Consider the following 24,801-nt stretch of genomic DNA (forward strand, 5'->3'; position numbering starts at 1 on the left):
AGGTGTTTCTATTTAGCCCTGCTTTAGATCAGTGAATCCCCCCCCCCCCCCCCCATCGACAACTGATTAAGACCTGTGCGTGCCAACACCAACACCCATCCCACAACACATTTGCATTTGCACATTTGCCTGAATTAACAATTTACTGTGCAAAAATACAGCGCCTTCCATAATTAATGGCACCCCTAGTTAAGAAGTGTTCTTTAGCTTCTAATAAATACTTTTTTTATAATATAGGATAACAATGCAAAAAAAGAGAAAAAATATAAGCTTCAATTTAAGTGCCTTTATTTGGTGGGGAAAAAAATCACACATTAAGAAATATGGCACCCCTGGTGTTAGTACTTTGTACAACCTCCTTTTGCCAATAATACAGCACTTAATCTTCTCCTGTTACTCTTTACAAGATAGTAGAATACAGAAAGAGATTCTTCAACTATTCCTTTTTGCACGACCTCTCTAAATCATCCAGAGAACCCGGGTCTTCTCTCACGCAATGCTCCTCTGTTAAGCATTTTTGAGTAGATTTGGCCACATGTTTAGGGTCATTACCTTGTTGAAAGACCCATCTTCATAGAAAAAAGACATTTTGCAGAAAAACTTAAGACCATCTGTCAACCAACTAAAGCTCAACATGGATGATGGATGATGCAACAGAACAACTACCCGAAACATAGAATTAAATCAACACCTAAATGTATTCAACAGAAGAAAATACGCCTTCTGGAGAGTCCTGACCTCAACCCAATTGAGATGCTGTGGAATATTACTGAACTGAAACAGTTTTTTGAATAGAAATGATCCAAAATTCCTCCTGACTGTTGTGCAGGTATGATCTGCAACTACAGGAAACGTTTGGTTGAGGTTTTTGCTGCCAAACGAGGGTCAACCAGTTATTAAATCCAAAGCTTCACATACTTTTTCCACACTGCACTGTAAATGTTAACATGTTGTGTTCAATAAATCCATGCAGACACATTGTTTGTGTGGTATTGGTTTAAGCAGACTGTGTTTGTCTATTGTTGTGACTTGATGAAGATCAGAAAACATTTAATGAACAATTTATGCAGAAATAAAAGTAATCCCAAAGGATTCACAAACTTTTTCTTGCATCTGTATATTTATTTCTAGGATATTGTTAAGGGTGCCAATAATTGTGGAACAGGTCATTTTATGAAAAATAATTATTCCTTTTTTTATTCACTTGAGTTAAAGGGTGCTTTTTTCAGACACATTTTAGCAAGGAGTGCCAATAATTATGGAGGGTGCTGTATGTAAAAAAAAGCCTGCAGAACTCTGGAAAAGGATATTGTGGACAGCTTAATCAATGTTGACCTGTATCAGATTGCAGGCAAGAGAAATATGTGGAGAGAAATCAAACTGACCATGACCCACAACATAACACATCTGTAACGTGGTTAGGTGTCATTGCTTGGGCATGTTGTATGTACTGGCACACACCTATGTTTATTGGTAATTTACTGGTGCACGTAAAAAAATAGAATATCATGAAAAAGTTGATTTTGAATTACATTTATTTAATACACAAATTAAGTGATGTATTTCTTGTTTGTATTTCCCATGAATTCAATCCAGTTGTTTCACGCGCTGCAGGTTTCCAGTGCCAGAGGAAGGAGAGTATCACCATGTCTAGGCCATTCTCACTGTAGGCAGATTACACACTGAAGCATAAGGAGTATCCTAAATAAACTGTAAACTCAGTTTTCCTGTCTAGCCTACAGTTTCTGCTGTCAAAAGGAGCTCTTTGGAGAGCAAATGACACAATGCAGTGGGAAAGAACAGGTGGCAGTTACTAATAAACCCCACCCTTTACAGCCCTGGACAACCTGGAGGACTATAAAGCCAGATTGAGACTGGAGAACAGATCAAACACACTGGAGAAGCAGTGTAAGCTCCAGAGACAGCAGCTCTAGAGACACTTTGTCTCCGATGTAGAGGTCTGCGCGGGACTGTTTTTTTAAACCCGCTCCCGCCCGCTCCCGCGTCTTTTTGTCCCGCTCCCGCCCGCTCCCGCAAAAAAATCACTTCTTTTAATCCCGCTCCCGCCCGCCACATACACATTCCCGCCGCTCCTGTCCCGCAGTCCTAATATGAATTGAATTAATTACATTTAGTGCTTCAAATTTACATATGTATTTATTAAAACAGCAATTCAGTTCGCAGTCCAAACACATGCCATCAGGTGCATCAAGAATCCTAGAAGTGGATTAGAAGTGGATCTATATTATATAAAATAATAAATGTAAAAATATATAAAATTAAATTCAATTAGTTTAATTAATATTTGTATTATTATTATTAATAATAATAATAATAATAATAATAATAATAACAATAATAACAATAACAATAACAATGTTATTGTTATTGTTATTATTGTTATTATTATTATTATTATTATTATTATTATTATTATTATTATTATTATTATTATTTTGCACCAGTATAGTAAATGTCGTCCTTTAAATTACACACCCCCCTCCCCCCCCCCCCCTCCTCTGCACACGCCTGCTGGAGATGCTGAAAATGTGTGTGTGTGTGTGTCCATCCTCCGAGAGATTTTTCTTGTGTTTTTTTGTTGCTTGCATGGGAATCATAGCGTGATTATTATAATTTTCTTAACTATTTATCAATTTGCGGGAGCGGGACCACATGTTAATGTGGTCCCGCTCCCGCATGGCCTGTATTGATTAAATTACCGCTCCCGCCAATAACAATTCAGTTTTGTCCCGCGCCGCAACATATTCTGACGGGTCCCGCGGGTCCCGCGGGACTCCCGCGGGAGTGCAGACCTCTACTCCGATGTACAATTTTACTACCATCCTTTTTTTGACATTACACTTACAGTCATGTCAAATGTATTTATTGTTAGTGCCACCATGTGTCCTTTATGAGAAGTGCACAGTCTTTTTTTATTTACTTGTATTTTCATTGGCTTTTGTGGTCACATGTTTAGATTTTGTAGTTTAGATCAGCCATATTGTAGTCTGTAATTCTGAGATTACACATTTACTCTACAGCTAAAGGAAATACTTTCAGTCCTCTCATTCAGGTCCACGAAGAAGTGCTGCTGTAAGTTTACATTGTATAAATATGTTAGCAATCTTTTGGCCTTTTCCAAACTGTTCCAAACTCAATAACACTCCACTACAGATGGACTCCATATGAAGTAACACTCTGTGCTGTAGAAGGCATAAATTCTGGAGTCAAAATTGAAATGCACTTCTTTGCTTTTCGGCAGAAGCAGAAACAGTCGTCCCCATGGCTATAGACATCTTTGGCATTATGATGGCATTATGATTAAAAACATTTTGTTTTGATGGAGTTTTTATTTTGCCATTTATGATATGCAATGTTTGCTCTATTTTCCTACCTGGACTTCCATCGAGTGTGCCCATTGAGTGTGCTCTTGTGCTGGCATACTACTGGAGGGTTTTATTTGCCAATTCATTCACCTTGACGTGGAGGACAAGCCAGTAGGTAAAGTTAAAAGGTGGAGTGAGTAGGCATAGTGAGAAGGTGGAGTAAATAGGTGGAGTGAATAGGTATAGTAAGAAGGTGCAGTGAGTAGGCAGAGACATTGGGCATAATGAGTAGGTGGAGCAAATAAGTGAAGTAAATAGGTGTAGTGAGTAGGTTGAGTGAGTAGGCAGAGTGAGTAGGTATAGTAAGTAGGTGGAGTGGGTGGAATAAATAGGTGGAGTGAGTAGGCAGAGTGAGTAGGCAGAGTGCCTACTCTGCCTACTCAGTCCAACTATTTACTCCACCTACTCAGGTGGAGTAAATAGTTGGACTGAGTAGGCAGAGTAAGTAGGTGGAGTAAATAGGTGGGGTGAGTAGGTGGAGTATGTAGGTGAAGTAAGTAGGCAGACACAGTAGGCATAGTTAATAGGTGGAGTAAATAGGTAAAGTAAATAGGTGGAGTGAGTAGGTGGAGTAAATAGGTGGAGTGAGTAGGCAGAGTGAGTAGGTTGAGTAAACAGATGGGGTGAGTAGGCAGAGTGAGTAGGTGGAGTAAATAGGTGGGGTGAGTAGGTGGAGTAACTAGTTGGAGTGAGTAGGCATAGTAAGTAGGTGAAGTAAAGAGTTGTGAGTAAATAGGTAGAGTGAGTAGGTGGAGTAAATATTGGAGTGAGTAGGTGGAGTAAATAGGTAGAGTGAGTAGGTGGAGTAAATAATTGGAGTGAGTAGGTGGAGTTAATAGGTAGAGTGAGTAGGTGGTGTAAATAGGTAGAGTGAGTAGGTGGAGTAAATAATTGGAGTGCGTAGGTGGAGTAAATAGGTAGAGTGCGTAGGTGGAGTAAATAGGTAGAGTGAGTAGGTGGAGTAAATAATTGGAGTGAGTAGGTGGAGTAAATAATTGGAGTGAGTAGGTGGAGTAAGTAGGTGGAGTAAATAGGTAGAGTGAGTAGGTGGAGTAAATAGGTAGAGTGAGAAGGTGGAGTAAATAATTGGAGTGAGTAGGTGGAGTAAATAGGTAGAATGAGTAGGTGGAGTAAATAGGTAGAGTGAGTAGGTGGAGTAAATAGGTAGAGTGAGTATGTGGAGTGAGTAGGTGGTGTAAATAGGTAGAGTGGGTAAGTGGAGTAAATAATTGGAGTGAGTAGGTGGAGTAAATAGGTAGAGTGAGTAGGTAGAGTAAATAGGAAGAGTGAGTAGGTGGAGTAAATAATTGGAGTGAGTAGGTGGAGTAAATAGGTAGAGTGGGTAGGTGGAGTAAATAGGTAGAGTGAGTAGGTGGAGTAAATAATTGGAGTGAGTAGGTGGAGTAAATAGGTAGAGTGGGTAGGTGGAGTAAATAGGTACAGTGAGTAGGTGGAGTAAATAGGTAGAGTGAGTATGTGGAGTGAGTAGGTGGTGTAAATAGGTAGAGTGGGTAGGTGGAGTAAATAATTGGAGTGAGTAGGTGGAGTAAATAGGTAGAGTGAGTAAGTGGAGTAAATAATTGGAGTGAGTAGGTGGAGTAAATAGGTAGAGTGGGTAGGTGCAGTAAATAGGTAGAGTGAGTAGGTGGAGTAAATAATTGGAGTGAGTAGGTGGAGTAAATAGGTAGAGTGGGTAGGTGGAGTAAATAGGTAGAGTGAGTAGGTGGAGTAAATAATTGGAGTGAGTATGTGGAGTAAATAGGTAGAGTGGGTAGGTGGAGTAAATAGGTAGAGTGAGTAGGTGGAGTAAATAGGTAGAGTGAGTATGTGGAGTGAGTAGGTGGTGTAAATAGGTAGAGTGAGTAGGTGGAGTAAATAGGTAGAGTGAGCAGGTGGAGTAAATAATTGGAGTGAGTAGGTGGAGTAAATAGGTAGAGTGAGTAGGTGGAGTAAATAATTGGAGTGAGTAGGTGGAGTAAATAGGTAGAGTGGGTAGGTGGAGTAAATAATTGGAGTGAGTAGGTGGAGTAAATAGGTAGAGTGGGTAGGTGGAGTAAATAGGTAGAGTGAGTAGGTGGAGTAAATAGGTAGAGTGAGTATGTGGAGTGAGTAGGTGGTGTAAATAGGTAGAGTGGGTAGGTGGAGTAAATAATTGGAGTGAGTAGGTGGAGTAAATAGGTAGAGTGAGCAGGTGGAGTAAATAATTGGAGTGAGTAGGTGGAGTAAATAGGTAGAGTGAGTAGGTGGAGTAAATAATTGGAGTGAGTAGGTGGAGTAAATAGGTAGAGTGGGTAGGTGGAGTAAATAATTGGAGTGAGTAGGTGGAGTAAATAAGTGGAGTGAGTAGGTGGAGTAAATAGGTAGAGTGAGTAGGTGGAGTAAATAGGTAGAGTGAGTAGGTGGAGTAAATAGGTAGAGTGAGTAGGTGGAGTAAATAGGTAGAGTGAGTAGGTGGAGTAAATAATTGGAGTGAGTAGGTGGAGTAAATAGGTAGAGTGAGTAGGTGGAGTAAATAAGTGGAGTGAGTAGGTGGAGTAAATAGGTAGAGTGAGTAGGTGGAGTAAATAATTGGAGTGAGTAGGTGGAGTAAATAGGTAGAGTGAGCAGGTGGAGTAAATAATTGGAGTGAGTAGGTGGAGTAAATAGGTAGAGTGAGTAGGTGGAGTAAATAATTGGAGTGAGTAGGTGGAGTAAATAGGTAGAGTGGGTAGGTGGAGTAAATAATTGGAGTGAGTAGGTGGAGTAAATAAGTGGAGTGAGTAGGTGGAGTAAATAGGTAGAGTGAGTAGGTGGAGTAAATAGGTAGAGTGAGTAGGTGGAGTAAATAGGTAGAGTGAGTAGGTGGAGTAAATAGGTAGAGTGAGTAGGTGGAGTAAATAATTGGAGTGAGTAGGTGGAGTAAATAGGTAGAGTGAGTAGGTGGAGTAATGGGGTAGAGTGAGTAGGTGGAGTAAATAGGTAGAGTGAGTATGTGGAGTGAGTAGGTGGTGTAAATAGGTAGAGTGGGTAGGTGGAGTAAATAATTGGAGTGAGTAGGTGGAGTAAATAGGTAGAGTGAGCAGGTGGAGTAAATAATTGGAGTGAGTAGGTGGAGTAAATAGGTAGAGTGAGTAGGTGGAGTAAATAATTGGAGTGAGTAGGTGGAGTAAATAGGTAGAGTGGGTAGGTGGAGTAAATAATTGGAGTGAGTAGGTGGAGTAAATAGGTAGAGTGGGTAGGTGGAGTAAATAGGTAGAGTGAGTAGGTGGAGTAAATAGGTAGAGTGAGTATGTGGAGTGAGTAGGTGGTGTAAATAGGTAGAGTGAGTAGGTGGAGTAAATAATTGGAGTGAGTAGGTGGAGTAAATAGGTAGAGTGAGTAGGTGGAGTAAATAATTGGAGTGAGTAGGTGGAGTAAATAGGTAGAGTGAGTAGGTGGAGTAAATAATTGGAGTGAGTAGGTGGAGTAAATAGGTAGAGTGGGTAGGTGGAGTAAATAATTGGAGTGAGTAGGTGGAGTAAATAGGTAGAGTGAGTAGGTGGAGTAAATAAGTGGAGTGAGTAGGTGGAATAAATAGGTAGAGTAGGTGGAGTAAATAGGTAGAGTAGGTGGAGTAAATAGGTAGAGTGAGTAGGTGGAGTAAATAATTGGAGTGAGTAGGTGGAGTAAATAGGTAGAGTGAGTAGGTGGAGTAAATAGGTAGAGTGAGTAGGTGGAGTAAATAGGTAGAGTGAGTAGGTGGAGTAAATAATTGGAGTGAGTAGGTGGAGTAAATAGGTAGAGTGAGTAGGTGGAGTAAATAATTGGAGTGAGTAGGTGGAGTAAATAGGTAGAGTGAGTAGGTGGAGTAAATAGGTAGAGTGAGTAGGTGGAGTAAATAGGTAGAGTGAGTAGGTGGAGTAAATAATTGGAGTGGGTAGGTGGAGTAAATAGGTAGAGTGAGTAGGTGGAGTAAATAGGTAGAGTGAGTAGGTGGAGTAAATAGGTAGAGTGAGTAGGTGGAGTAAATAGGTAGAGTGAGTAGGTGGAGTAAATAATTGGAGTGAGTAGGTGGAGTAAATAGGTAGAGTGAGTAGGTGGAGTAAATAGGTAGAGTGAGTAGGTGGAGTAAATAGGTAGAGTGAGTAGGTGGTGTAAATAGGTAGAGTGAGTAGGTGGAGTAAATAATTGGAGTGAGTAGGTGGAGTAAATAGGTAGAGTGAGTAGGTGGAGTAAATAATTGGAGTGAGTAGGTGGAGTAAATAGGTAGAGTGGGTAGGTGGAGTAAATAATTGGAGTGAGTAGGTGGAGTAAATAGGTAGAGTGAGTAGGTGGAGTAAATAAGTGGAGTGAGTAGGTGGAGTAAATAGGTAGAGTAGGTGGAGTAAATAGGTAGAGTAGGTGGAGTAAATAGGTAGAGTGAGTAGGTGGAGTAAATAATTGGAGTGAGTAGGTGGAGTAAATAGGTAGAGTGAGTAGGTGGAGTAAATAGGTAGAGTGAGTAGGTGGAGTAAATAGGTAGAGTGAGTAGGTGGAGTAAATAATTGGAGTGAGTAGGTGGAGTAAATAGGTAGAGTGAGTAGGTGGAGTAAATAATTGGAGTGAGTAGGTGGAGTAAATAGGTAGAGTGAGTAGGTGGAGTAAATAGGTAGAGTGAGTAGGTGGAGTAAATAATTGGAGTGGGTAGGTGGAGTAAATAGGTAGAGTGAGTAGGTGGAGTAAATAGGTAGAGTGAGTAGGTGGAGTAAATAGGTAGAGTGAGTAGGTGGAGTAAATAGGTAGAGTGAGTAGGTGGAGTAAATAATTGGAGTGAGTAGGTGGAGTAAATAGGTAGAGTGAGTAGGTGGAGTAAATAGGTAGAGTGAGTAGGTGGAGTAAATAGGTAGAGTGAGTAGGTGGAGTAAATAGGTAGAGTGAGTAGGTGGAGTAAATAATTGGAGTGGGTAGAGAAAGGTTTTCCTCCCTTAATAATAAAAACCTTCATTTAAAATCTGCATTTTGTGTTTACCTGTGTTGTCTTTGACTAATATTTAAATTACTTTGATGATTTGAAACATTTAAGAGTGAAAAAGACAAAAAAATAATCCTGAGGAGGCAAACAATATTTAACACCACTGTATAAAACCTTCACTTCCGCTTACAGAACATTACACATTTAGTTATTAGTTTCTGATTAAATATCATCCATTCTGCATCAAGTTAAGCATGCTTGGAGAACTTGATGTAAATAAAGGCCTATACCTGTAACTGAGTCAGTGTATTTTCATTTTCATTTTTGGGCAAGCTGATTAATGTACCTAGCATTTTTAACGTTTTACTTAGATGCTCCTTTAACAAGTCTTGCAGAACTACTGCATGTTACTTACGAACATGACTTTCTTGGGTATACGATCAGATTCCACCAGAGGATTCTTGTAGAGCCACAGTTCCTCAGGCTGGATTACTCTTTCAAAGGGCTCCAGAAACTCTGTAAACCTGAAAAAGAGCAGAGTTACATTTTAGCTTTATTTATGCACAAAAAAAAAAATTCAGTCAAAAAGATTTAAAATTAAATATTATTTGATCATATACATATACAAATCTAAATTAGAAAGGTTTCCTTACATTACTTTTACTTTTGATTTCATTGCAGACAGAAATATCCCAGGATATTTCAAATTAATTCAAATCAAATTGATTTATATAGCATTTTTTATTCAACTAACGTCATAAAAACAACTATGCAGGAATGTGATCACAGGACATAGAATGACAAAACTTTGAATATAAAAATACAGAATACAGAACCCCCAGTAAAGAGCGGAGGCAAGGAGAAACATCCTCAAAGCTGGAGGAGGAGGAAGAAACCTTGGGAGGACGGTGATTAACTTACCACTGGTCAAACAGCTTTTAAATATACACCGCCTCTCTTGGTCAGGTTATCAGCTCACATGGATTTTCCTACCATTGCTTTGCTGATGACTCCCAGCTATACCTGTCATTCTCACCTGAAGATAACTCAATCTCTGCACGGTTATCGTCGTGTCTCTCTGACATATCCTCTTGGATGAAGGAGCATCACCTTCACTTAAATCTCTCAAAGACTGAACTTCTGGTCATACCAGCAAAACCATCTTTTCAACACAACCTCTCTATAAGCATCGACTCTCTCTCTCTCTCACCGACAAAGGTTGCTAGGAACCTGGGTGTTATGGTTGATGACCAGCTCTCCTTCACGCACCATGTGGCCTCAGTTGCTCGATCCTGCCGCTTCGCGCTTTATAACATCAGGAAAATTAGACCGTTTCTGACGCAACAGGCCACCCAACTCCTGGTACAAGCGGTCGTCATCTCACGCCTCGACTACTGCAATGCCCTGCTAACTGGCCTCCCGGCCTGCGTAGTAAAACCACTCCTAATGATCCAGTATGCAGCAGCACGTCTGGTCTTCAACCAACCAAAACGGGCACATGTCACCTGCTGCTCATTGAGCTCCACTGGCTACCAGTTGATGCTCGCATCAAATTCAAAGCTCTTACAATCGCCTACAAGGTGATGACAGAACAGGCTCCTTCCTACCTGCACTCGCTCCTGAAGGCTTACGCTACCTCCCGGCCGCTGCGCTCCTCCAGTGAACGTCGCCTCGCTTTACCAAACAAACACTCACACAAAGCAATCCAGACTGTTCTCATACAGAGTTCCACAGTGGTGGAACAAACTACCTTCCACTACCAGATCAGGAGAATCTCTCGCTATCTTTAATAAACTCCTGAAGACAGAGCTCTTCAAAGAGCACTTACTCTTCTAACACCTCTAACACACTAACTACTTCTAACCTCATTTCCTTCTTCCCCTCCTTCACTTCTCTATCCCTTTATTTCCCTTTGACCTCCTTTAAGCCCTATCTAAAAATGTTTTACCTTTAACTTCTATTACTTTTGTACTTCACTACTGTAAATCGCTTTGGACAAAAGCATGTAATGCAATATAATGTAATGTAAATGAATTTACATCCACACAGGTCTAATATATTCAAGTAAGAAGGCACACCAGCAGTGGAAGTATTTAGAAAATTCCAAGTTAGAGTTTGTAACAATTTAATTTTATATTTTTATTTGTAATGTAAAAACACAAAAGCTCATTCTGCAAATATATATTTATATATATTTAAAGTTTCATTGGCATTCAATAGTTTACTTTTAACAGTGCAAAACAGCATATGTTTGGAATATAACCACATACTGTAATAGAATTAGTGCAAAAAAGGTGGAAAGCAAATAAAATGTTCTTAACAACTAGAAATTATTATGGATGTACTATATGTGAATGTATAAAATCAGCATAGTCTATGTATTATCCAAACTCAAAACCATAAAACATAACCTAGTACACTGAATTAGTTATACATATGGTGCAGTTAGCCTTTTACACATTTCCCCTAATGCTTTCCAGCAATGGTAATCATTTTCCTACTTACGTATGTAATTGTGTTATTTTATTTTTTTGCAGTCGGAGGTTAGAGGTTGCCGTTTTAAATGTCATGTGAATGACAGACTGTCAGGAGGATCCTAGCAACCTTGAAAGCATGTTTGATGTGTTTCACTATCTCTGCATTCTAAATCACTCCCTATCACAGAAAAGAGATAGATGTTTCTACACTAGAGATAATGTTTCTACACTGTCCCAACCACTGCACCTCCCGGACACAGACAGCAACTTGCACAACTGCATGTTAAAGACTTATCTTTTATGTTTGTTGTTACTCTGTTTTACCAAACTCATACCGAACAGAGAGATCCAAAGCAAGATTTGAATCTGCCACCAGAGTAGTAACCAGGACAAAGAGGCAGGCATACCATTCCATTCACATATCGATTCCATAACATATCAATTCATTGCACTCGCTCCCAATCAGCTGGAGAATAGTTTAAAATACTGCTCTGCACTTCATTAATTACTTTAATCTTTACTTTTTTATTTTCATTTATTTATTTTGTTAGAATTGTATTACTGTCATGCGGGCTGGGAGTGAGGTAGACACACGCAGATACTTACATAAAGTTTATTAACCAAGTGGTTAAGCTTGCATGAGTTATGAGAGACATGGTTATGGCATGGTTAACATAAAAAAGGCAGTTAGAATCAACAACATACCAAGAAAAGTGGTCAGGCAAAATGGGGTCAGACACGGGAAATCCAGGTAGGTAAAAAGGGCAAGGCAAAAAGAGTAGTCAAAATACAAAAAAAGATCAACAACTGTAAACCAACAATACAGAGGGTAAGTCAAGAAAATACGAAATGAGTTAGAGACAAAGGAAATGTGTAATAGAAGTGTCAGCTAACTAGATTCAATACTCGACGGGCAAATAAAACAGAGGGGTATTCATACAGCACCCTTCATAATTATTGGCACCCCTAGTTAAGAAGTGTTCTTTGCTTCTAAGAAAATAATAAAAAATAAGAATAATATAGGACAACAATGCAAAAAAAAGTAAATATTCCATTTAGTTCATATGCCTTTATTTGGTGGGAAAAAAATATTTTAAAAAGTTCATGACCCATGTATTCTTACAAGATTCCCAGGTCTTCCCCATAACTTACTTACTGAGTTGTTTTTCTGTGTACTCATCCTTTACTTACCCTCTCTTGGTCTCATCTCACCAAAACACATGTTGTTTCCAGTTAAAATCCCAGTACTGCTTGGCAAACTCCACCCATTTACGCTTATGATCATAACTCAGAAAATGATTTCCTGTGCATGCCTACCAAGCTTGTTGGCATGTAGATAGCACCTGATGGATGCTACTATTTGATTTAATTCTCTTACCATCCTCTTCACTGCGCCTGGTGGCGTCCTCTTCCAGGCTCGTTTGTCACTGTTCCAGATGTTTTAAAGTTTTTGATGATTGCTCTGACTGTAGATAAGGGCATGAATATTTTCTTGTAGCCATTGTCTGATTTATGAAGGTTGATATACAGTGGTGTGAAAAAGTGTTTGTCCCCTTCCTGATTTCTTGATTTTTTGCATGTTGGTCACACTTAAAAGTTTCAGAACATAAACTAATTAAAATATTAGTCAAAGACAACACAGGTAAACACAAAATGCTATTTTTAAATAAAGGTGTTTATTATTAAGGTATAAAAAAAAATCCAAACCTTCATGGCCCTGTGTGAAAAAGTGATTGCCCCCTTGTTAAAACATTCCGTGACTGTGGTTTCTGACACATGAGTACACTGTCTCTAGTCCACCTAAAGATCCTTAAAAGCTACACATCATGCCGAGATCCAATGAAATTCGGGAACAATTGAGAAAGAAGGTAATTGAGATCCATCAGTCTGGAAAGGGTTATAAAGCCATTTCCAAAGCTTTGGGAATCCAGCGAACCACACTGAGAGCCATTGTCCACAAATGGCGAAGACGTGGAACAGTTTTGAACCTTCCAAGGACTTGCCGGCTGCCCAAAATTACCGCAAGAGAGCAACAATGACTCATCCAAGAGGTCTGAAAAAAAGACCCCACAACATCATTCAAAGACCTGCAGGCCTCACTTGCCTCAGTTAGGGTCAGTGTTCATTCCTCCACCATCAGAAAGAGACTGGCCAACAATGGCCTACATGGCAGAGTTCCTAGACGAAAACCACTGCTGAGCAAAAAGAACATTAAAGGAAAACATTCTGTGGACCGATGAGACAAAAGTTGAACTCTTTGGAAGGTGTGTGTCCCAGTACATCTGGTGTAAAAGAAACACTGCATTCCAAAAAAAAAACAGTAAAACATGGTGGTGGTAGTGTGATGGTCTGGGGCTGTTTTGCTGCTTCAGGGCCTGGAAGACTTGCTGTGATTAATGGAACTATGAATTCTGCTGTCTACTAAAAGATCCTGATGAAAAATGTCCGACCATCTGTTTGTGACCTCAAGCTGAAACGAAAGGCCGTTCATGCTCGAAAACCCTCCAATGTGGCTGAACTACAACAATTATGCAAAGATGAGTGGGCCAAAATTCCTCCACAGCGCTGTAAAAGACTCATTGCAAGTTATCGCAAACGCTTGGTTGCAGTTGTTGTTGCTAAGGGTGACCCGACCAGCTATTAGGTTTAGGGGGCAATCACTTTTTCACAGGGCCATGTAGTTTTTTTTTTCTCCCTTAATAATAAACACCTTCATTTAAAAATAGCATTTTGTCATTACCTGTGACTTTGACTAATATTTAGTCAAAGACCTCAGTGCTGGACCTCAGTGCTCATTCTGCTGGACCTCAGTGCTCATTCTGCTGGACCTCTCGGCCACCTTCGACACGGTCAACCACGACTTCCTCCTAACTATACTTTCAAACATGGGGATCTCAAACAATGTGCTGTCATGGTTTAGATCATACCTCACTGGGCGCTCGTTCAAGGTGTCGTGGCAAGGACAGCTGTCCTCAGCCCACTCCCTATCCACTGGGGTTCCCCAGGGTTCGGTACTGGGTCCCCTTCTCTTCTCAATATACACTGCCTCTCTTGGTCAGGTTATCCACTCACATGGCTTTTCCTACCATTGCTTTGCTAATGACACCCAGCTATACCTGTCATTCTCACCTGAAGATAACTCAATCTCTGCACGGTTATCGTCGTGTCTCTCTGACATATCCTCTTGGATGAAGGAGCATCACCTTCATTTAAATCTCTCAAAGACTGAACTTCTGGTCATACCAGCAAAACCATCTTTTCAACACAACCTCTCTATAAGCATCGACTCTCTCTCTCTCTCACCGACAAAGGTTGCTAGGAACCTGGGTGTTATGGTTGATGACCAGCTCTCCTTCACGCACCATGTGGCCTCGGTTGCTCGATCCTGCCGCTTCGTGCTTTATAACATCAGGAAAATTAGACCGTTTCTGACGCAACAGGCCACCCAACTCCTGGTACAAGCGGTCGTCATCTCACGCCTCGACTACTGCAATGCCCTGCTAACTGGCCTCCCGGCCTGCGTAGTAAAACCACTCCAAATGATCCAGAATGCAGCAGCACGTCTGGTCTTCAACCAACCAAAACGGGCACATGTCACCCCGCTGCTCATCGAGCTCCACTGGCTACCAGTTGATGCTCGCATCAAATTCAAAACTCTTACAATCGCCTACAAGGTGATGACAGAACAGGCTCCTTCCTACCTGCACTCACTCCTGAAGGCTTACGCTACCTCCCAGCCGCTGCGCTCCTCCAATGAACGTCGCCTCGCTTTACCAAACACAATCCACACAAAGCAATCCAGACTGTTCTCATACAGAGCTCCCCAATGGTGGAACAAACTACCTTCCACTACCAGATCAGGAGAATCTCTCACTATCTTTAAGAAACTCCTGAAGACAGAGCTCTTCAAAGAGCACTTACTCTCCTAACACCTCTAACACACTAACTACTTCTAACCCCATTTCCTTCTTCCCCTCCTTCACTTCTCTATCCCTTTATTTCCCTTTGACCTCCTTTAAGCCCTATCTAAAAATGGGTTATCTTAATTTCTATTACTTTTGTACTTCATTATTGTAAGTCGCTTTGGACAAAAGCGTCTGCCAAATGTAATGTAATGTAATGTAATAATGTAATTTAAATTGGTTTGATGTTCCAAAACATTAAAGTGTGACAAACATGCAAAAAATCAGGAAATCAGAAAGGGGGGAAACACTTTTTCACACCACTGTACATCTGCCTTACTTGAATTGTGTGTTCTCTGGTCTTTCCCATGTTTAAGAGTGAGTAAGAGAAATAGGCCTTTGTGTAAACCATTTTTATACCCCAGGGAAACAGGAAGTGGTGAATTATTAATTAAGGGTTCCCAGATACTTTAATCCATGTATAAACTACAGACTACAATTTGTTCAGAGAGGCTGCCACCCACAACACCATCACAGATATTCAGGAATACACAGAAACTGTCTCTGCCTACATCACCATTGATGATGTAACTAACCTCAGGACCATCACATGCCTGACAGGAGAGGTTCACACGCTCCTGAAGGCTAGAAATGCTGTCTTTAAAGCAGGAGACCAGGCAGGCCTGAGGACAGCTAGGGCCAACCTGTCCCGCGGCATCGGGAAAAGCCAAGAGAGAGTACAAAAAGATATCCCAACGCGTCTGTGACAGCAGAGACACACAGCACCTGTGGCAGGGAATTCAGTCTATTACAAGCTATAAACTCCATCCACAGACCTGCGACAGCAACTTCTCTCTGCTGAACGACCTGAATGGATTCTTCACAAGGTTCGAGCCACTTAACAACACACCCGCCCAGAAATCCATTCCTTCTCCTGGTGACCAGGTACTGACGCTGTCCCCAGACAGTGTGAGGAGAGCATTCAGCAGGATCAATGCTCGTAAAGCTCCTGGGCCTGACAACATTCCTGGTCGTGTGCTGAAGGACTGTGCACAGTGCACTCACAGAGGTTTATACTGACACCTCTCTGAGTCAGGCTGTGGTTCCCACATGCTTCAAAGCCACCACCATAATCCCTGTCCCAAAGAAGGCATCGTCATTCTGTCTCAACGACTATGGTCCAGTGCACTTACTCATGCACCACATTAAGTCTTCGCTTCCCCCCCTCCCTAGACCCCTACCAGTTTACATATCGGTCTAATCACTCGAGCAATGATGCCATCTCCACTGTTCTCCACTCAGCCCTTACACATGAAAAGAAAGACACCTATGTCAGAATGCTGTTTGTTGACTTTAGCTCAGAATTCAACACAATCATACCCCAACAGCTCATATACAAACTGGACAGTCTAGGGCTGAGCACATCACTGTGCAACTGGCTACTAGACTTCCTACTTCCTGTCGGTGGCGCGAGCAGTCGCAGAGGCCACTCTGGAACAAAACATGGTGCTTTTTTGTTTGTATTGTTGTTAAAAACTCGATCTGAACTCGCAATCATGCAAGAGTTCACAATCAGAGCAACTGCAACCCACATCTATGAATGACAGACCCTCCTAAACCTGCAAAATCAACCCAAAAGCCGTGTTTCCTGAGCCTGCTGGCCGGCCCTGTCCATCCTGCTCTCCAACGTCTGCTCCCAGGAGAACAAACTGGACTACCTCTGGCTCCAGCGGACAAACCAGAGTGAGAGACTGCTGTGTGTTCGTTTTCAGGGAGGAGACTGCGAAATCTTTTTTAAAACAGACTTATTGGAGTTTAATAGGAATGCAACGGTATTTTATCGGACCGTTCGGTTTGGCCTGTTAGGTTCGATACACCCGGATGGGCTGCGGTATAACAGAGCAAACGAATGCTCTGGTACCGAATATCCGGGGGGAAAGGCTGCTGAGCACGTGCTGTTTGGGGGGGCAGTTGGTAGTTGCAGTGCTCAGCACGCACTCAGCAGATGAGGCGCCTTCATTTTATAAATCCTCTGTTTGGGATCTTTTGGCTTCAGCGTTGAGTTTGATTAACAAGGCAACAAGCACATTGTGATATCAGCTGCCTGTTTTTGACTAATGGTAAGAATAAATGTTCCTTTTTTATAATATATATTGTGATTTTAATTCATCTGTGCCTTTTTTTCTATTTAATATTGGCTCTGCAAGTGTGAGTAGGAGCACCTTGTTGATTTGAAATAGAAAGGGTTAAAAACGTACTGCATGTTAGAGCTAGATAATATTGCACGTTCTGCCTGAGCCCGACCCAACCTGACCCATAAACTGTCATTATGATCCGAGCCCGACCCGCCCGCCCTATGAACTGGCTGTTTTCAGGCCATTTGAATGAGCGAAATCTGTTCAGAATGATGTTAATGAACACTGCAACACTGAAGGAGTACAGAACTATTATTTAATAAAAACAGCTAAAAACAGAGCTGTTTTTAGCGGATGCGCTCATCACATGTGCCCAGATCTGCCTGATTATAACATTCTAATTGGTGAATTTTTTTAAACAGTTTGATTTGTTACTTAAGGTCATAATAGTTTTGAATGTTTCATTATAGTTTAATTTTATTTTGTTTTAACTTTTTCTCCTCCAATTCAGTTAGTTTTAATTAGGTTTTTAAGGGTGGGTTTGTTTTTATTAGTTTTTACACATAGATCAGATAGATCAATCTGAGTAACACATAAACAAACTCAAAAACTCAATAAACTCTACAGGTTTCACTAATTTTCACCAAAATGATCAACTATGAGAGAGAGAGAGAGAAAGAGAGAGAGAGAGAGATATTTATTCTCTCATATTCTAATCCCATTCTGCAGCTCCCGGACCGTGAGGTGCCACTGCGCTGACACTGTTGTGCCGAATCCTACTCCGTGCAGAATCCGGCTCCGCTTCGCGAACAGAAAAAACGCTGTAAAACTGCTGGAGTGGAAACAGCGCTTATAAATAAATTAACAAACAAAAACAAAGGGTATTCTATCAGTAATTTCAGTTAGTTTTAGTAAGTTTTATAAACTCTCATTACAGTTCCAGTTTGATACCTTTTTTATTACTGTTTTTATAAGTTTCAGTCAATATAAATGTGTTTTTAATTTCCGTTTTCATTATTTCGTTCGTTTTCGTTAATGATAATACTTGGTTACTTGCCTGTATTGTAATTACAACGCCAGAGCTTTATATAAAATAAAAATAGCATTAAAAAACAGATGCCTATGTCACAGACTATTTACGGTTCGGTCAGAGAATCTAAGTTTTAAAATTGATCGAAATCGAACCAATACCGCGGCTCAAGAACCGCAATACGAACTGAACCGTGGCAACACTGTAGCGTTGCATCCCTAGAGTTAATGTTGACTAATGTGGGTTTACAGTGTCCCAGTTTCTTTACTTCTATCTACATCCAAATGCATTTGCAATGTATCTGTCCACATCCAAGCATTCTGAAACAGAAATATCCATAAACTGGTGCACACACACACATCTTTCACCTTTCAATGTAATGAATAACCGTCTGCTGTTTTGCTTTCAGCACAGTAAAGATGAAAGGGCAGATACAGTAAGAGAGGATGCTGCTTGTACAGTCACAGTAAAGTATAGCTAATTTAGCTCACCCACCATCAGCCCTGGCTACAGCCTTTCATCATGGTTTTCAAGACCTTGTGGGTTCATGGCACTAATTTCTCAGAATAGATGAGTCCCCCTGCAGCCCATAAACACACCAGCAATGCCTGCAGAGCACAATAGGAAGGCTTCTTTAACTGCCCCATATGTCTTCATTTGGTCTCTGAACCAGCTTCCTAGATTACAGGCACAGTATTTTCAAGAGCAAATGCAATATTTTAATGGCTGATAGAAGGCCCTCATATACATGTAGGGTGTAAGTGTCCTTCTGAAAGGTAGCTGGAAACTGATTGGCTAATAGCAACCACAAAATCAGTATACCACTAGGACATAGGCACAAGATGATAACTGCAAAGGCAAGCGCTTAAGGAAGATGCCACACAGCAGCCACAGCAACATGGTGTGTTTTCAGGCATTTTTGATGTTGAGAGTAAAAAGGAACCCAGCACCTTTCTCGCAATTTACAAGCTTTGAACTATTAGAGTTATTATTAAATATTATTAAAAAATATTAAAGATTTTGTGTCAGGATGAGCTTGTGGAAATAAGTTGTTAGTTTTGTCACAATTTCGTAATCTACAATAAAGTTACAACAAGTTACTGTAAACCAGTTAATGTAAACCGTAAAAAAATCAATAAAAAAAGTTTTTAAAATAATTTAGTCATTTCAAAGATTATTCTAAGACCTAATTTGCAAACATTTAATGAAAACCCAGAGACTAGTTAAATATTTATTCATTTAATCTTTAATAAACTGCAGCAATACTTTTTAAATAATTGAGTTGTCATTAACAAATCACTCATCAAACGGGCCAAAGATGCAGCAGGCAAAGGTTCAACTTAATTGAAACCCTAGTTATTGAGAAACAGATTTTTTGTTTTTATAGTGCCACCTATCGCTTAATTGGAGTGAAACTTGGATGCCTTCCAAAGAATTTGTTTAACAAAACTATTAAATTGCACTGTCATACAATTTAGTAATCTTGATTTGTAGCCATTTATTTGAACTAAGCTCCACCCCAGGACGTACTCATTGTGCACATTGCAGCAATGTTGTTCATAAATATGAACATTCTTTTAATAAATCTTGATCAGGGGACTGAATATTTTCATTCTTTTATTGTCGGTTTATATTTAAAAATCCACAAACAGTAGAAGAATTTATGTTTTGTAGATTTTGCTAAATATGACAGTGGTGGATTTTGGGGGAGCTAGACATTTCCAATTAGTCATTGATGCAGAAAACGTGCCCGAATAAGATTCAACAATAATGTTTACTCTACATGTCACAGTGGTTGAGATAATCACCCATACGAAAAAAAAATTGCTCTATAGCACCACCATCAGGCCAAATCAGGTCACATCTTTTGGCTGAGTAGTGGATTCATTACAGTACCTCGATGCCAAATTATAAGTTTGGAAAAGGCACAATTACTTCTGTACAAAGTTTTTTAGGAAATATCCAAGCTTGGGACCGAACCCACAACCTTCTGGTTCAAGGGCGAGCGCTTTAGAAAGATACCACTCAGCAGCCACAGCACATGGTGTGTTTTCAGGCAAATTACTGTGTAAAAAGGAACCCAGCACCTTTTTCCGCAACTATTTACAATCTTTGAATTATCACAAAAACAAACATTTTTTTTTACCAGTTTCACATGTTTTTTTTAAACTATTATTAGGAACAAAGAATAATTATTTTGAATTGCATAGAAAATGTTGAAGTTTACCCGGACACACCGGACAAGATTCAAACTCAGGCTGTCAAATTGCAATCCCAATAACCACCTCACTGCGCCAAAGCTGGGGAACAATAGTCTGCTTTGCCGTGGGAAGAAGAAAAAATGGAGGGAAGAAGGGAAAAGGAAAGAAAGCGAGAAAAAGAAAAGTTAACCATCGAGCAAAAACTGAAAAATGAAATGGTTCTGCCTCTTTTAAAGAACTGCAGTGTTTATTTCGTTGAATATGTTTCTTTTTATATTATTATTGTCATTTTCTGAGCTAAAGGGAAGATCGGTGCAGATACAAAGGTCGCGAGTTCAAATCCCGGTGTGCTATCAAAGAACAGCAGCTTAGATTTTAAATGTACCTAAAATCTACTGAAATTTAGAGGCATTTAAACACGTTTTTCTATACACTAATCTTAATTTACTGTTAATCTCTAAATTATGTGAAAAAAAAATACATTTTATGTACTATAAAAGGCTTATCACAAATTGTTACATAGTATAATATGTATACCACAGTGTTCTATATATTATAACAGGTATACCAAAATATTTTACATAGTATAAAATGTATACCACAATATTGTAGATACCAGAATATTTTATATACTATTAAAGGTATACCAAAATATTTTATACAGTATTAAAGTTATATCACAATATTTTATATAGTATAACAGGTTTACCACTATATTCTATATAGTATAACAAGTGTACCACTATATTTTATATAGTATAACAGATACCACAATATTTTATATAGTATAACAGATGCCACAATATTTTATATAGTATTAAAGGTATACCACACAATTTTATATAGTATTAAAGGTATATCTCAATATTTTACAAAGTATAACACGTGTACCACTATATTTTATATACTATAACAGGTGTACCACTATATTTTACATAGTATAACATGTATACCACAATATTTTATATAGTATAACATGTATACCACAATATTTTATATAGTATAACATGTATACCACAATATTTTATATAGTATAACAGGTGTACCACTATATTTTACATAGTATAACATGTATACCACAATATTTTATATAGTATAACAGGTGTACCACTATATTTTATATAGTATAACAGGTGTACCACTATATTTTATACAGTATAACAGAAGCCACAATATTTTATATAGTATAACAGGTGTACCACTATATTTTATATAGTATAACAGGTTTACCACAATATTTTATATAGTATTAAAGGTATATCTCAATATTTTATATATTATAACAGGTATACCAGCATTTATTTTACATAGTATAACACATGTACCACTATATTTTATATAGTATTAAAGGTATATCTCAATATATTATATATTATAACAGGTATACCAGCATTTATTTTACATAGTATAACACATGTACCACTATATTTTATATAGTATAACAGATGCCACAATATATATATATAGTAAAAAAGATGCCACAATATTTTACATAGTATAACAGGTGTACCTCTATATTTTATATAGTATAACAGATACCACAATATTTTATATAGTATAACAGATGCCACAATATTTTATATACTTGAAGCTGGTTTTTAAAATATGTATTTTTTTTACTAACCAGACTTAAATTATGAATTGAATTTCAAAGGAATTCGTTTGAATTCACACTCAAAATCAAAGAGTGTAATTTTTTAAAGAGTGTATCTCTTTAAGCCACGCTTTAAGGTGGCGAGGATTTTGATTGGTCAGAAATGGAAGGCCCGCGGTGGAGAAACATTTAATTGGTTAAAAATGGACAGAGCATCGGGCAAGCGTTGCGATTTGATTGGCAAGAAATGGAGACACGCCAGGGGTTTTGATTGGTAAGAAATGGACGGGATAAACGAGGAGTAGATTTCATTGGTAAGAAATGGACGCTGTGCCGTGAGCTGATTAGAGAGAAATGGAAGCGGCGTTGGAAGAAGAGTGACACAATTGGCGTGCTGAAAGCCGGCGCTTGTGTTCCAGGTAGCGCCACTCTATACGCACAGGTTAGCTGGTGTCCAACGTACTACTATAAAGGTTCGGATTACAAAGGGTAAGCACAAAACTTTACATAAATACAATTTTTAAAATTATTATTAGAAACAATTAAGCATTATAACCGCTGCCTGAAGACAAGCATGATCTTGCAAGACAGCCTGTGTACAAGGTTCTCATTGCATACGTGATTGCATTATTTTTTCGCTGCGGTCCAATACGGTTTCAATCCCCGAACCTTCGGACCAGGAAGGCAGATGCTTTCACGTTATGCCTGTAGAAAAACTGAGAAATTCAACACCCATGTCATATTGGAGCAGTGTGTGACACACGCACCTCAGCGAGTTCACACACTCACACGCCACACATGGTATTTCTCACGCTTGCCAGTCGTTGAGCCAATTAGAATATAGATCACTCTGTTATAGGCAGACCTAGTCAAGGAGGGTGGAGTTTCAGCCAGAGTGTCAGGTGCAAAGAACTGTCCGATTCGAAAGTTCTGAAACACACGTCGGTGAACTAAAGAACTGCGTGTGGTTGACCAGAATGACCAATCAGGATGACCAGCTTTCCCATAAAGACCAAGCTGGATGACCAGCATGACCATAAAGACCAAGCTGGATGACCAGCATGACCATAAAGACCAAGCTGGTTGACTAGCATGACCATAACACAAGCTGGTTGACCAGCATGACCATAAAGACCAAGCTGGTTGACCAGCATGACCATAAAGACCAAGCTGGTTGACCAGGATGACCATAAAGACCAAACTGGTTGACCAGCATGACCAATCAGGATGACCAGTTTTGCCATAAAGACCAAGCTGGATGACATGCATGACCATAACGCCCAAGCTGGCTGGCCAGCATGACCATAAACGGATGTTCTACGCAACAACCGTAGAGAGCTAAGGCTAGCCGAGAGGAAGTGGAAAAAATCTCAACAATACTCAGACCTCTGCTCTTACCAATCTCTCCTATCCCGATTTTCAACAGAGGTAACTGCTGCAAAATCCTCTTTCTACAAAAGGAAACTGGAAGAATCAGCATCTGACCCTCGCAAACTCTTCACCATCTTCTCATCTCTTCTAAACCCTCCCACTCCTCAACCTCCCACAACCCTCTCCCCGGACGATTTTGTCAACTCCTTTGAGGAGAAAGTAGCAAATATCCGCCAATCCTTTCCCCCTGCCTCTACCCTTCCCACCAAGCTCTATCTTCCACATTCTACCTCTCTGTCTCAATTCTCTCTGCTTTCCACAGATGAAATCCTTCATCTTCTACATTCTAACAATCCAACCACTTGCCCACTTGACCCTTTACCATCTTCCCTCTTTCAGACAATTGCTCCTGACCTCCTTCCGTTCATCACTCACATCATTAACACCTCTCTATCATCTGGTCATGTTCCATCAACTTTTAAGACTGCCAGAGTGGTTCCTATCTTGAAGAAACCAACTCTAGACAGCTTGGACGTTGGCAACTACAGGCCAGTTTCTCTCCTCTCTTTCCTTTCCAAAGTCCTTGAGCGTGCTGTCTACAACCAACTTTCTCTCTTTCTCACTCAGAACAATCTTCAGAATCCAAACCAGTCTGGCTTCAAACCTGCACATTCTACTGAAACTGCCCTCATTGCAGTTACAGAGAAGCTTCATGCAGCAAAAGCTACTAACCTGTCATCTGTTCTGATTCTGCTTGATCTCTCTGCTGCTTTCGACACAGTCAACCACAGCATTCTCCTTTCCATCCTCACCAGCCTTGGAATCACTGGCTCTGCATGGCAGTGGTTTGCATCGTACCTGGAGGACCGTTCCTACCAGGTAACTTGGCAAGGGGCAACATCTGCTCCATGCAGACTCTCCACTGGGGTTCCACAAGGCTCGGTGCTTGGTCCTCTTCTTTTCTCACTCTATACTCGCTCTCTGGGTGAAATAATATCTTCTCATGGATTCTCATACCACTGCTATGCTGATGACACTCAACTAATCCTTTCATTTCCTCCTTCAGACACTCAGGTTTCATCCCGCATCTCAGCATGTCTCAATGATGTCTCGATGTGGATGAGTTCTCATCACCTAAAACTCAACCCCAGCAAGACTGACCTTCTGTTCATCCCAGGAACTACAAGCCCTCACAACAATCTCTCCATCTCTTTCGAGAACTCACTGGTCACTCCATCGGCAGAAGCAAGAAGCCTCGGTGTAGTAATGGATGACCAGTTATCGTTCTCGAGCCATATTGCAAATCTGACTCGGTCATGCAGATTTCTCCTGTACAACATCCGAAGAATTCGACCGTTTCTGTCTCAGGATGCCACTCAGGTGCTTGTGCAGTCTCTTGTCATCTCAAGACTTGACTACTGCAACTCTCTACTGGCTGGTCTTCCACTGCGAGCCACCAAACCACTACAGTTAATTCAGAACGCGGCAGCACGACTTGTCTTCAATCTTCCGAAGTTCAGTCATGTGACTCCTTTGCTGCGTTCCCTCCACTGGCTTCCTGTTGCCGCCCGCATCCGGTTCAAAACCCTGACGCTGGCCTACAAGGCAAAAAACGGACCAGCACCTTCATACCTGATGGCGATGGTCAAAGCCAGATCTGCACCAAGAGCTCTTAGAGCTTCCAGTACGGCTCGGCTCGAACCTCCATCACTCAAAACACACAGAAAACAGACATCCAGACTCTTCTCTGTGCTGGCACCAAGGTGGTGGAATGAACTTCCACTGGATGTCAGAAC

At 40.2% G+C, this 24,801-nt stretch overlaps 1 protein-coding gene across 1 annotated transcript in view; it reads right to left on the bottom strand.

The window, feature by feature from the left end:
* plpp4 (phospholipid phosphatase 4) overlaps window positions 1–24,801 on the bottom strand; it is a 234,351-nt gene that overhangs the window by 121,836 nt on the left and 87,714 nt on the right. Inside the window, exon 2 of the mRNA XM_049481547.1 lies at window positions 8,711–8,819. Within this exon, the coding sequence (XP_049337504.1) occupies window positions 8,711–8,819 (109 nt within the window). The remainder of the gene's footprint in view (window positions 1–8,710; window positions 8,820–24,801) is intronic.

The sequence above is a fragment of the Astyanax mexicanus genome, chromosome 7 (genome assembly GCF_023375975.1).
Source record: "Astyanax mexicanus isolate ESR-SI-001 chromosome 7, AstMex3_surface, whole genome shotgun sequence".
Classification (NCBI taxonomy): Eukaryota; Metazoa; Chordata; class Actinopteri; order Characiformes; family Acestrorhamphidae; genus Astyanax; species Astyanax mexicanus.